This window comes from Plodia interpunctella, chromosome 15 (genome assembly GCF_027563975.2).
Source record: "Plodia interpunctella isolate USDA-ARS_2022_Savannah chromosome 15, ilPloInte3.2, whole genome shotgun sequence".
Lineage (NCBI taxonomy): Eukaryota > Metazoa > Arthropoda > Insecta > Lepidoptera > Pyralidae > Plodia > Plodia interpunctella.
In genome coordinates this window covers 3,265,630-3,279,771 of record NC_071308.1, presented here as the reverse complement: position 1 = coordinate 3,279,771, position 14,142 = coordinate 3,265,630, and the positions used below count along the sequence as shown (strand labels likewise).

Here is a 14,142-nt window from a genome sequence, read left to right as displayed (position 1 = left end):
TAAAAAATGTTGCCACTTTCTGTCAAAATATTATGGCAAGAAAGATTTCTGAACGAATATCATAATCAAGCAACCAACCTAATTATAAACGAGGTTTTGTTTCTATTTGTATCTCTTTTTGTCAAAACAAGTTATATATTAGCCTTTCACTCCATGCGTTTATGAAAAGGCGTTTATATTTTAGTAGCTTAATGTAACCTATTTCTGTGACGTAAACAAACGCAGTATTTATGTTCCTTGACGTAAACGTGAAAGGTCGGTCGTCGGTAGTGAGTGTAGCACGAAAAAAATAAAATAAAATCCAGAATTTGCTGATTGTCGTTATCATTTAACACAATTACATGTTTATTGTCGTCTGAGTGACACGCACGTGCCAAGCTATAATCAGTTATTATGTTTGTGCATTCGTGATGAGATGCAGACAATAGTACCTTAATCATTGCTACAATAGCATAAAAACAAAGCCAAAAAATAAGGTTTCTTCTTGCGATAAAAATGCAGACGCTGACTATATTTATCGTGTTTATTATATCTTCGGCTTACGGACAAGAAAGAAAGGTAAGACGAGAGATTTTTGGTGTTTCGTTCTTTGTTAATGCTATCGTGTAAACATAATACAATACCAAATATTTTGATGATTGTGCTTTCAGTATAGTACTACATAGGTATGTAGCAATAAGAGGTTTCATTCACATGTTTGCATTTAAATTTCATAACGCTGAATCAGTCAACAGCATGTTAATTTAAGACCTAGAATTACATTAATATTATCAAGTCACCAAATAATGTAAAACTTTAATGAATGTAATATGCAAATAATTATCCTTATCGTTTTACATAAATTCATGTTATACAATTTTTATAATAATAGTTGTTCATAAACTAAATTGTCTAGAAAGAAAGAAAGAATCATTTATTCACACAAATCGCACGTATCTTGAACCTATAGGTACAAATATCATGTCATTGATATTGTGAAATCTTTGCCACAAAGATAATTTTATTTGTAGTGTAAATCTAACCTATTTCTTGGTGTCATGTAGTAGTATAATCCTTACATTTATTTATCAACTTACTCTAATAGACTGTTTGACATGTTTTAAATCTAGCCTGTAGTTGTTGTGTCCCACTGTTGGGCAGAGGCCTTCCTTTTAATCTTCAAAACTTTTATTAGACATTGTATTAATATTTAAATATTTTTTTAGATTACATCTCAGCTGAACCCTAACTGTAATTACTGCACTAAATATGATACTCTACTCTACATAAGAGCTGACGGTTCCCATGACACTGTGCATCAAATATGGGACTTTACACAAGGACTCCCCACCATCATCTTTGCTGTGTCTGGCCTGAATGCAACAGTCAACATGACATGGGATAAGGGAGCCCCACAGGAGATTTGGATTTCAGAAAACCCAAAATACAGTTTTGCTGTGGCTATCGATAAGGTGGGTGAAAATGTTCACTAAGTTTTTATTTATTTACTCTTATATTTTTTGCTAGCTGTGTCCTGTAATCAAGTAGTTATAATGTGACAATGCAATTTAAAACTTTTTAGGGTATTACTTACTAAATAATTAAAATGTATAATCAACAAATGAAAAATTTTATTTTTCCCATACTTATGACACAAAGATATCTGTGCTCAATTGAATTGAAAATATCTTAATGAAATATTAATAACAGAAGTGATTTTTTATATACACTTTTGCCATCTTTAACTTATGTCTTAATCATATGGTGAAACTGGATGAACTGATGGTTCTATAACCAATGGGGTGCCTATGTGCAATCAATACATTGGCCCCTATTGTATCAAAAAAGTTGCTAGTGCTATTGTAGCAAAAACGCACAACACCCTTATACAAGTATGGATGCACATGATCCTCTGAAGTTAACTCTAGTGCAGATGGTATTGAAATTTAAAAATCGGTGAGGTATAGATCAAATCCAGAAAAAAATGTTATTTGGCAATTTTGATAAATTTCAACAACCCCTAGTATTTATATTATTGATGGAACTATTTTTTTATTATTTTTGTCATCATACATGGACTTACAAAAGATAAACTTAATAGAATCAATACCACTAATGTTCAATATGAATGACGCAAATAGGGCGGGTAAATGATCCTATTTCGAACATGCTGGTTTGACTCATAGTTTTACCAGATCCATAACTAAGGATTTCCTTTATTTCTTTTATTGTTAATCAAATAATAACAAATTTACTTTTGTGTAATAATGGCATTCATAGAGCCCCTTATTCATACAAAAGTTAAAACATACTTTAAGCTTCAACTTAAGTATGTATAAATATATTTTAATATATTTTGTCTCTTTCTGTCAATGTCAAATATTACAAAGTGTGATACCTAGTGACAATAAAGTTTGTTTTAACTTTTTTATAAATAATGGGGTAAGTAAAAAATCTATTGAACATTTAAGTTTGTTATTTTAAAGGTCAGTTAATTGATCAATATAATTCTGTGTAAGCTGGTAGGGACGAGATGGTGTATATCTATAAAGCACTGAAAATAAAAGCATGAATGTATAGCAACCAATCAGCGAAAATAACAGGCATATGTATATTAGTCATGACGGGGATCATGTTCGATTAATATAATAATAGCAGATAAGTTTATACAGATTGATCCAAATTGGAACATAATAATCATTATGTTTTAATTACGAACATTTTTGTGTTTCGTGTACCAATTGTATAGTTTTCACAAGGGAACTCTTCATAACTGATTTTGACTATACAAATCTTGTAAAAGCTTGTTGACGAAAATACTTTTTATTATTAGAGTCTTCAACATCTTTCTAGGTTTCTCTTTCGTCTGAGCGTTTCTTCTTCAACCGCTAAGCGTTGGCCCAGGGTCCGCTTACCATTAGTAAACAAAAACATATTTCTAGGTATCAATATAAAATGTAATATTGTTTCCAGCTCTACGAGTACAATGACCTTCAAGACAACGGCTACATCGACGCCCTAAGCCCGCGGCGCGAGATCTCTCTCGCGAACGCGGGCTGGCTGCGGGACGACATCCTGCAGCAGAACCAGGAAGTGCGGCTGAAGATGAAGTGTCATCCCTTCAGGAAAGATCCTAGGCTGGGCACCTTGCACTTCAAGGTGAGCTCCGATGTTGGGTGTGACGTACAGTTATGTGAAGTATGTCACTGTCGACCTTTACACCTGCACACTGGTCGATTATTTAGTTCAGTAGTACCTATGTATGCGGCTCCTTGCCACGAGATGACGCATTAACTTCCTTGTTTTATTGATCGCTAAACATAATTAAAAATCACATTCTGAAAAATATAAGAATTATAATGAAAACCTAAGAAAGACGAATTGGTGTGCGTTCAATGTGATAATGCTGCAGCTGACCTTTGATCTGACATGCACATATCTGCGTTTGTATATTGTGAGTTAACGTGGTCAAACGCCCGCCTTGGCCCACTTACGTTACATAATCAATACTAGTCATTCTTGCCATTTATTTACTTTTATTTTTATATAATTAATCCGAGAATTTACAGGAAGTACATAGAATGCATGCGGGTTAGTCCATTAAGGCAGAAGTGATGTGTTTGTGTAGATTTTTTTATATGAAGCGGTGGTGGTGTATTATTGGTTAAGACACCTGCTTGTTGATCGAAAGGTTCAGGTTCTTATCCTACTGTGCTACATGAGTTTGTGTACCAATCTGACTCAAGTATAGTAGTTTTCATCGACCACCACTTGCTTCCGGTGAAGGTGCGGAAACCAGCGCATTGGTTAATAATTAACTTGTGTATACATGCAAAAGTTTGGCTTTTTATCACTCTCGTCTTGATCTCATATGTGTTGATGATCTCAGAATTCGATTGTTGATTCGAATCTCTCTAAAGGTCTAATTGGAAAAAAAAATTGCCTTTTGTATTATGGTACTGCAAATTCCGAAATTCCCACAAAAGTGGAGTTCCGCGGCAAGACTGGTATAGAACACAAACTGTTTCAGCTTGACCTGCTGCCGTTCACAGACTACGCAGTGGAGCTCCCGCACCTGATCCACACTGCCAACTCCACGCTAGTGGACGTCAGTCTGGTCAACCTGACGCAGACGAGGGACTACAACGCGTCCAGGTGAGTGCTAGATCACTGGCTATGCAGTGGTGCTAGTACCTAACTAACACCGGAAGTCCCGTTTCGATTCCCGGTCAGATCAAGACAGAAAATGATTACTTTTTAAATTGACCTGTGTTTTCGATGTTTATAACTGTTATAACGAATGCTATCTCTTTTTGTGGCTAACTCAGTCTGTATTATTTGTATGTGTATATTTATTATCTCTCTTGATCAAGTTATTTAAACAGCAAAGTAACAAATTAGCAAAATTGGCTAAAGCGCTTTTTGTGTCACTATCAAGTGTGTCTAAATGTATTTAGTCTATGAATCAATCACTTACTTTATTTTCAGTGTGTTAGTGATTTACATTCTTTAACTTTTCAATAAACGGGAAAATCACAAATTTTATTTTAGGTTCGCGCTGCGACTGGTGGTGGTGGGCACTGACGACCACTCATTGAACATGAGTTATACCATGAGGAAGAGCTTGGACGACGAACACACGCCTGGAGTCTTCGAGGTGCATATTCTAGAAATATGTATATCCTTTTATATAATGAAGTGTCGTATGGTTCCGCCCTAGAATCCACTCCATATCCTACCGTGGATGTCGTACGAGGCGACTAAGGGACAGACAGCCAGATAGGCAACAATGACATTCCCAAGGAGGGTTGAGGTCAGGCAGGCGGCCGCTTGTAAAATCATAGCCGTATTTTTTTAATTTTAAGGTGTTTTTACGCTGCCCTCGGGCTTCGCGATTTCACAACTCCGAACGCAGCCGGGAACATGCAGAGATAAAAATGATTCTTAAGAACATAAAAAAAAATTACAATGAAGGAAATGAAGAATTATTTCTTTCTTTATTAATTTACCTTCTCTTTGCCGCTAATTCTTCACGTCAGAAGTTCACGCTTTGGAAGTCGGCAGTAGATGTAAAGACAATGTAATCCTAAACTGAAAAGATTTTCGATCTCAATGCAGATAATCGAGATCCGCACACCTGAATCGAGTTCGCGCGGCGACGGCGGTTTCCTGCAGTTCCGTCCGGTCGGCTACACGCATCCTGAACGGACCGTGTCTTCTTCCACCATCGCTCACGTGTCCAGATTCAATAAGTAAGTTAATTCGATTTTCGATATCAACGCAGATAATCGAGATTCGCACCCCAGAATCGACTAGTCTAATGAGGCTCGAGGCTTAGTTCAAAGAGCGCCATCTAGTGACACCTAATAAAACAAACATACTTTTTTCAGAACTTCTGTACCTAAGGACAGTACACTGGAGACATTTTACCGGGACTTCGATAATGACAAACTCCTCGTCCAAAACATGTTCCTGTCTTTTGGGGAGGCCGGAGATGGGTACTATAAGCAACACAACTTTACCGCGTGGTGAGTTCATTTTACTTACACGGACAAATATAATAGATATATTGTAAGTTTGCCACAAAAAGTACATTTTGCAGAAAGAAATATGTCCAATTGAGTATTGAACGTTCTTCGAATTGGACATTTTTTGTTCTTCAATCCTACTAATATTATAAATGCGAAAATTTGTGAGGATGTATGCATGTTTGTTACTCTTTCACGTGAAATCTACTGGACCGATTGTTATTAAATTTGGTATACGCGTATAATATAACTTGGAATAACACATAGGGTACTTTTTATCCCGAAATTCCCACAGGTGCGAAGCCCCAGGGCGCAGCTAGACTTATACTTACTACTTCCTCTTTCGTCCGAGCTACTGTGTTGAGTGGACGTGTCACTCGTTAAATTTAAGAAATTTAATTTGCTTTCACGCTAAGTTCGCCTCTAATAAAGACGTTAAGTGGGTGAAGTTCCGGTCAGATAAGACAGTGTACTTACGTCGCATAAAGATTAGCACCTGCTAGTTCGAGATCGCGGAATGTTATAGCGACCGCGGGGACCGCATCCTCACCTCCGCGAGCAAGAGTAAACTGCTATTTTTGTCTCGCTTCGATTTGCGGAGACGCAGCCGCTTACTACCGAACCAGGACCGAACATTGACGACTGCGCATGAGCTACGACCCAGTACTGAGTCTACGGATGCTTACAAGTACTGCTACGAGTTCGCCTAGCTACGCGACGACTGCTAAAGTGTATATGCAAGCAAAAAGTGTTCTAATGTGTATTGACTTATGTGCGAGAATCCGGAGAGTGATATTTAACAGAAATTAGAATATTATCGACACGATCCAGGGACATACCTCACCTCAGCAAAATCAAACAGGTGTTATTTTTTATCTCGTTCACTGCTTACCTATATTTACACCTTGTCCTTATGCTAAGAAAGCATTGATTTATTATTGAATACACGGCTAGTCACCCGTAACCTTTGAAATTAAGCACACAAACATAAACAGATATCGGACTCAAATATGCCTAATTTGACGCGCTCTCCGCCGCTGAATAAGTCTATTAGTTTGTCAGAAACAGATATGGATAAGATAACTCAATTCTCAGCACCTTTGGAGGATGTTATTAACATTACCCAGCGAGATAATAAGCGGCGCCGCGTCGCGGATGAGTGTATGGATAGCGTTTCAACAGATTTACGAACTATAGTTAGGGAGGAGTTACTAAAACTGATTGCTCCCCTTCAACTCCAACAGTCTGAATCACAGAATTGTACATTACAAGAAATAAAAGAAATTAAAGAGACAAACAAACACATTCAAAATTCTATGGATTTCCTGGTGGAACAAAACAAGGAATATCGGACAAAGATCAATGAGCTTGAAGTCGAATCTAAGAAAAACAGAGATTATATCAACATATTGGAAAGCAAACTCGAAGATGCTCAAATATCTTATCGAAAAACCAATTTTGAACTAAAAAACGTACCGAAATTGAAACTTGAGACTAAACAGGATCTCGTAGAAATTGTCACAAACCTGTCCAAGACTGTTGACTGCGCTATAAGTAAAAATGATATTAAAGATATTTATCGAGTTAGAGGAAATAATCCTGAAAAAAAGAATACTCCAATTGTTGTTGAGACCAACTCTGCTATTTTAAAAGCCGAATTTCTTAAGAAGGTGAAATCCTTTAATATGCAACGTCAAAATAAGTTATGTGCCAAGCACCTAGGCTTTAAAACGCAAGAGGATACACCAATATTTGTATCAGAACACCTCACCGCAAAAGGAACACGCCTCCATTTTCTAGCCCGTGACCTCACCAAATCGAAGGGCTATAAATTCTGTTGGACTGCGTACGGCAGGGTATTCGTCAGAAAGGATGAAAATTCTCCAATAATAAACATCAAGACCGAAGAGCAAATACAACGTTTATTCCAAGATATATGACTATTTTTGCAGCCTATTAATAATATAAAAAAAGGTGAAATATGTATAATTTTATGGGTTATCTTTCAAATATTTTTAATTTTTTTGGTTTTATTAATAAGTTTAATATTAACTTACCAGTCACGAACTTTCTTTAGAACTAGCTCAACTTGTGTCGTTTGTCCGTTTATATTTATTTATCTATACATATATTTATTTAATTTTTGTTTATTGATTACTTTATATAAACAAGTACTTATAAATTTCAAACACGTACTAACAGTAGTCGTACGAGTATATATACACTCAAATGTTTATAATAAAATGAAATCAAAACAATTATGCTATTTATATGAAATATATTCATGTTTACCTTCAAATAATGATGTGATGGACATTTTACCTAATATATTGTTAATCTCAAACATATATGTCATTTGCGACAGACCTGACGGTTTCTTACATATATATAAAACATTGATTAAATACATAATTAAACGAATAACTTATTTAGCATTGTCTGACCATAATTGTTTATTAATAAATAATTTGAGATTTATTTACTATGTTCACTACACACATCACGGCTTCTGGATTCGACCAACATATATAAAGTTAAGCTATTATTACAATAAAAACAAATTTAATAAATACACAATTTTTAGGTTTTATATTATTTGTGTCATATATTTATATTCTTTAAATACATGTAGGAGGCTGATTAAACACCAAAGTAAAGTAAAACTGAACAAACGACAAACACAACAATTAATTGACACATTAATATTCATGTTATACGTACATCACACTTTCCATATTTTGACTAGTATTTCCCTTAATTATATACCCAATGGATAATCGATTAGCAACGTTAAATGACATAGATAATATTGAGATAGCTTCATCCGTTGTCTGTAGCCTTAGTGAATTTAGTTCGACACTAAAGGTAGATAGAAGGGACCTTACTATCATAACACAAAACATAAGAAGTATTGATCACAATTTTGATGACTTTACCCTTACTTTAGCTTCTCTAAAAACTGATATAGACCTTATAATATTAACAGAATGTCGAATAAATGATAATAAAACCATACCACAAATGATAGGCTATAGCATGTATCATAGTACTTGTCATCAAAACCAAAATGATGGTGTCGTTCTGTACATAAAAAACATACTGAAACATGAAGTGAAGGAAATCAAACTCACTCATGCTTCTTGTGTTCAAGTGGATGTACTGGACACAGTCATCTTAGGAATCTATAGGTCTCCATCACAACAGAATGCCGAACTTTTCATTAATTCTTTAGAGTCACATTTAACTACTTTAACTTCTAGGAATAATATAGTTGTTGCGGGTGACATAAATATAAATATTAAACTCAAATCTGAAGAAAAATCGTATGAACGTAAAAATAGAATATTATATCAAAATATGTTGTCTAGTTTTGGAATACTTGCAGGACACACTTTTAAAACTAATGACAAAAACTGCATAGATCACGTAATGCTTAAATTAAATAAAAATAAATACAATGCACATATAGTTATTCTAGAAACTAGTGTAACTGACCACAAAACAGTTTTTCTTTCTATTTCTAAAGTATCGCGTCACCCACAACTAATCAAATATAAAACCAAGATTGACTTTGAAAGTGCTCTAATAGCGTTGGAAAAAAGCCAGATTAATGAACTTATGTTCTGCGATGACCCCACTTTAGTAACCGAGAAATTGACTAAACTAATAAAAGATAGTTTAGACCAACATTCTGCAACTACTAAAATACCTAAGTCTAAAATAATAATTAAACCCTGGATCACTCCGGGAATACTGCGTTGTATAAAAAACCGAAACAAACTACAGAAAGAATATAAAAATGATCCGGGAAATGAAATTACTAAAGTTATATATATTAGATATAGAAACTATTGCAATAATCTGATAAAAAAATTAAAACGGAACTATGAAAAAGAGCTACTAACAAAATCTTTAAAGAATAATAAAGTACTTTGGAAAAATATTAGAAACATTACTTATACCAACAAAAGTAATAGTCAATGTACTGAATTGTTACATATTAAACCCTCAAACAGAGAATCTGTAGATTATATTAATAAAGTATTTGCAAATGTTGGAAAACAATTAGCTACACAGATTCAAAAAAATTCTGACACCGAAGTTAATACCATGATAAATAACATCCCACAACAGTCCAATACACTTGTTTTATTACCAACAGACTGTGATGAAGTAAACAGTGTTCTTATGAGTCTCAAATCGGATAGTGCTGATGGATGGGACAACATATCCACTCATTTCCTAAAACTAGCTAAAAACCTAATCATTCCAATTATAACTCACCTAGTAAATCTTTGTTTTTTGAAGGGTAAATTTCCGTTACCTCTAAAAAAGTCCATTATCACACCTATACATAAAAAGGGTAATAGAGACGAAGTCAGCAATTATCGACCGATATCTGTTTTACCTGCCCTATCTAAAATTCTGGAAAAATTGATTAATATCCGACTAATAAAATTCTTAGATAAATATAAAATTCTCTCATCACAACAATTCGGCTTTAGACGAGGAAAATCGGCTGAAGACGCGGTAATTGAACTAAGCACCTTGGTTGCTCAGAATTTGGATAAAGGCGTTAAATGCGCAGCAGTATTCCTTGACCTGAAAAGTGCTTTTGACACCGTTTCTATCCCCATTCTCTTACGCAAATTAGAGCGAATAGGAATCAGAGATGTGGCACTTGCTTTGCTTAAAGATTATTTGAGTGATAGACAGCAAACTGTTAAAATTGAAAATTGTGTGAGTGGAGTTGAGAACGTTACATATGGGGTTCCTCAGGGGAGTGTCCTGGGTCCTACTCTGTTTTTAACGTATATAAATGATCTCTGCGAAATGAGTATCCCAAATGCTAAAATCTTCTCCTATGCGGATGATACCGCCATTGTGTTCAATGGCACTACATGGGATGATACTCGAACACACACTGACGCAGGGTTGGCCCGGGTAGCATGTTGGCTAAAAAGTAACCTACTCACACTAAACACTACAAAAACGAATTACATCTGTTTTGGTATTGATTCACGAAATCAACCTAATCTTGGCTACCAAGTAAAAATTCATTCTTGTAACCAAATTACTGATAGCCCAAACTGCAGTTGTCCAATCATTGATAGGGTAGATAAGGTTAAATACTTGGGTGTATTGGTTGATCAAAGGTTGTCATGGTACCCACATCTAGATCACGTAATAAATAGAGTTAGAAAATTATCCTGGATTTTTAAATCTTTACGTCACGTCGTTCCTGGAGGTCTGGAGGTGCAATGCTCATCCAAAAGCCTATTGAATTGTATATATATATCCCTCGTGCAGTCTGTTCTCATCTATTGTATTTCGGTGTGGGGAAATGCTGCTAAGACCCATTTTCTAGGATTAGAAAGAGCTCAGAGATTCCTTATCAAAATTATGTATTTTAAGAAAAAACAATTTTCAACTGAATTATTATACAAAGAGTGTAATTTGCTTACGGTTAGACAACTATATATTTTAAATTGTGTGCTAAATAAGCATAAGGTTACAGTATATGATCCCCAAGCAGAAACTAGGAGAAGAAGAAACATAGTGGCTAAAGTACCACAAACTAAAACAAGATTTGCAAAAAGGCAATTCTATGTAATATCAACCAATTTATATAATAAAATAAACAAAGAAATTAACATATATAGTAAACTATACAAGGAATGTAAAACTATTATTACTAGATGGCTTAAAACGAAAGGATATGAACAGACCGAAGCTTTACTAAGTATAGGATAATTATATGTATTATATATGTATGGTTGTATATGTATGTTTATATCTATTTATATATGTATATATGTGTGTGTATATATGTATGTTTATATCTATTTGTATATGTATATATGTGTGTGTATATATGTATATGTATGTATGTGTATGTATGTGTGTATGTATGTAAATTTAAACTAAAGTTTGATATATCGAACACATTTTTGAAACGCATTTGTACACTTGCTAATTACCCACCTACACTTAAGTACCTACCTAATTATATAAAGCGCTTTTATGAAAGAGCGGAGTCTCCTGGCACAGGCTTGCACGCTTAAAAGGAGATTCCAATCACATTCTAACTGTATCATGTGTTTTGAGTAATAAAGAATTTTTCATTTTTCATTTTTTCATATACAATTAAACTAATCGAAAATCCCATAGGACATTCACGGTAGGCTACGGGGCGCCGCCTACCGAGAGTTTCTCCACATTCGTGCTGGTGATCATCGGCCTCGGCCTCGGCGTGCCCGCGCTGCTGGCGCTGACCGGCGCGGGCTGCGTGCTGGCGCGCCGGCGGCGCCGTCTGACGTCCGCCCGGCTGGTGGACGACCAATGACTCAGGTATAGGTTTACGTTGCTCGACAGCGAATAGCATTGATAATGACATGATTTTTAAAGTTTTTTAGGGTATTAAGCGTTGACATGTATGACAGAAGATTTTTAAAATGGGACCCTTACAGTTCACTGTCCTGTGGTGGTCAAATTAATTTTTATTTGAAAGTATATTTTTTTGCTGGCTAAAACAGCGCAGTCCTATGAAAACTTAACCACAGAAAGATTTTAAACAATGTCTAAACTTAGTAAGTGGTAACACTAAACACATCAACATTTTTAGATGTCACATATTTAGCAATTTTTACTTCGGATATTTTTTAAAATCTTTGTAGTAAGACGGTATGTATCCTGTGATTTGTTAAAGGAAAGATGATTTACCAGATCTGACATTTAACTTTCGTAATATAACTGTTGTCAAAAAATATGATGTAATTAATTTCAAAAGTCAACGACTTTAGATCTCAGCTAAAATCCGCGCCGAGAAAAGTCCCGCGGTAATATGAGACGCTATCAATAACAGATCGGCCACGTTGTAGTTTCCGACGGCGGCTTAAGTGTTCTGCGACCTATGACATGTCTGCGGGACACCCCCTATCTTTTTCTTGGGAATTTTATGTAGTTAAAATTATCGGAAAAAAACCATTTCTGGAAATAAGGCAAACCTACCTTATGATGAGTTCACAAATGTAAAGTTGCATTTTAACTATTACTTTTAGGATATTAGATAAGTATCAAATTGTAGATGCACCACGATTTCAATTTTGTCAAAATATTGAAACAATGTAGTGTGAATATATTCATACTAGAGCCCACTTGCATGTCCCACGGAGGAACTAACCCACCTGGTGACAGCGTCGCTACTGTAACAGTAGCGACGACCACACGGGTACAGATAAGTTTATTCCTAACTTGATAGGAGTTGATAAGTTTAAATAGTTGACTAACACGTTTTGCAGATAATAGTGACTTAATTTAAGAGCATTCTCTATTTTGTTGGGTTCTTCAATTTACTTCTAATAACAATTACCTGCGAAGGATATAGAAAGTGTAGTGTGAATAAAAAATATGTACTAAAGTGCCTATCAAAAATGTGTGTGCAAATTGTAAATATGTATTTGGGTATTAGCATTTAAAAGTTGAAAATAAATGGAATATGTGATTTTTCTGCTGTATTTTAGTGTCTCCACTGCACTTATTTTATGTACAAAATTGTTGAAAAAGTAAGATTTTCCGAGGTTTCGTTTTTTTAATTATGAAACAACTTGTTTCTTTTGGAATTTGGAATTTGGACGATTCTGCCATTGTTCAATCAAGATTATATTGGAAAAATTTAATAAATGACGAATACTATTTTTTTTTATATCCAAATAAAGAGTTTCCTATATACCTTATACTTAATTTATTAGTTTGACTTTGGGTGAACCAATATTTCTTTATCTAGATCTAGTAATATAAACTAATATGTAGACAATATGTAATTGTAATTGTATCCTGTTTACGTTAATTTGAAAACAATGTAGTCCATTGTGATAGAACAGTATTGGATTTGTTTAACACGTTTCATTGGTTAATCATAAGTGACATATTTTATTTTTCATACTCAAAGAATATTATAAATAAATAAAAAAATGCCTAGTGTCTTTTGTTATCCATGGAGAGAAAAAGATAATTGATAGATAGTTAAGAAGCAATCTTGAAAACATAACTTATTATACCTAATGAAATGCATTTTATAAATAGACAAACTTAATTTTGTAGATAAATTTAGACAAATTTATCTACAAAAATAAGCTTGAACTGCTGCCCCATTGTTCATTTTCTTAGATAAAAGACACTAGGTGAAAAAAAAAACAATATTTTGACTTGTGGACATATTTTTATAGATCAAATTTGTATATTTTGTAACTTATTTTTGTTTAGTTCTTATTAGCTTTGTATTTCCAATGTGATATTAATTTGGTACCGTATATTATGATATCTGAATAAAGCGGATTAATTTTATTCATCTTCTTTTACTTACATAGGTACAGAATATTGTCGTATCTAGGTATATGCCAAAAACTATGCTCCCATAATTAGGTTTTTTTAGAAGTTAAATTAAGAACTAAACTTATTTTTCTTTTTCGTTGGTCTATAGGGAAAGGAGCCTAGTGGCGTATTCACCTTGAAAACTAATCGCAGTATAGCAAACTTAAGGCTGGTTATTACATCTGCTTTTTCCGTATTCCAAAATAACGATAATAATAATGCTTGGGGTGCAGTTGTGATTTTCTACATGCCACGATTATAT

At 34.4% G+C, this 14,142-nt stretch overlaps 1 protein-coding gene across 1 annotated transcript; it reads left to right on the top strand.

Moving 5' to 3' along the window:
• Positions 1-221: 221 nt before the first annotated feature.
• LOC128675714 (glycosylated lysosomal membrane protein-like) lies at positions 222-13,853 on the top strand. The gene is made up of 8 exons (XM_053755277.1): positions 222-558; positions 1,206-1,451; positions 2,953-3,138; positions 4,010-4,134; positions 4,531-4,636; positions 5,098-5,231; positions 5,370-5,507; positions 11,679-13,853. Exons 1-8 carry the CDS (start codon positions 496-498, stop codon positions 11,851-11,853), a joined length of 1,173 nt encoding a protein of 390 aa, XP_053611252.1. The 5' UTR covers positions 222-495; the 3' UTR covers positions 11,854-13,853.
• The last annotated feature ends 289 nt before the right edge of the window (positions 13,854-14,142 follow it).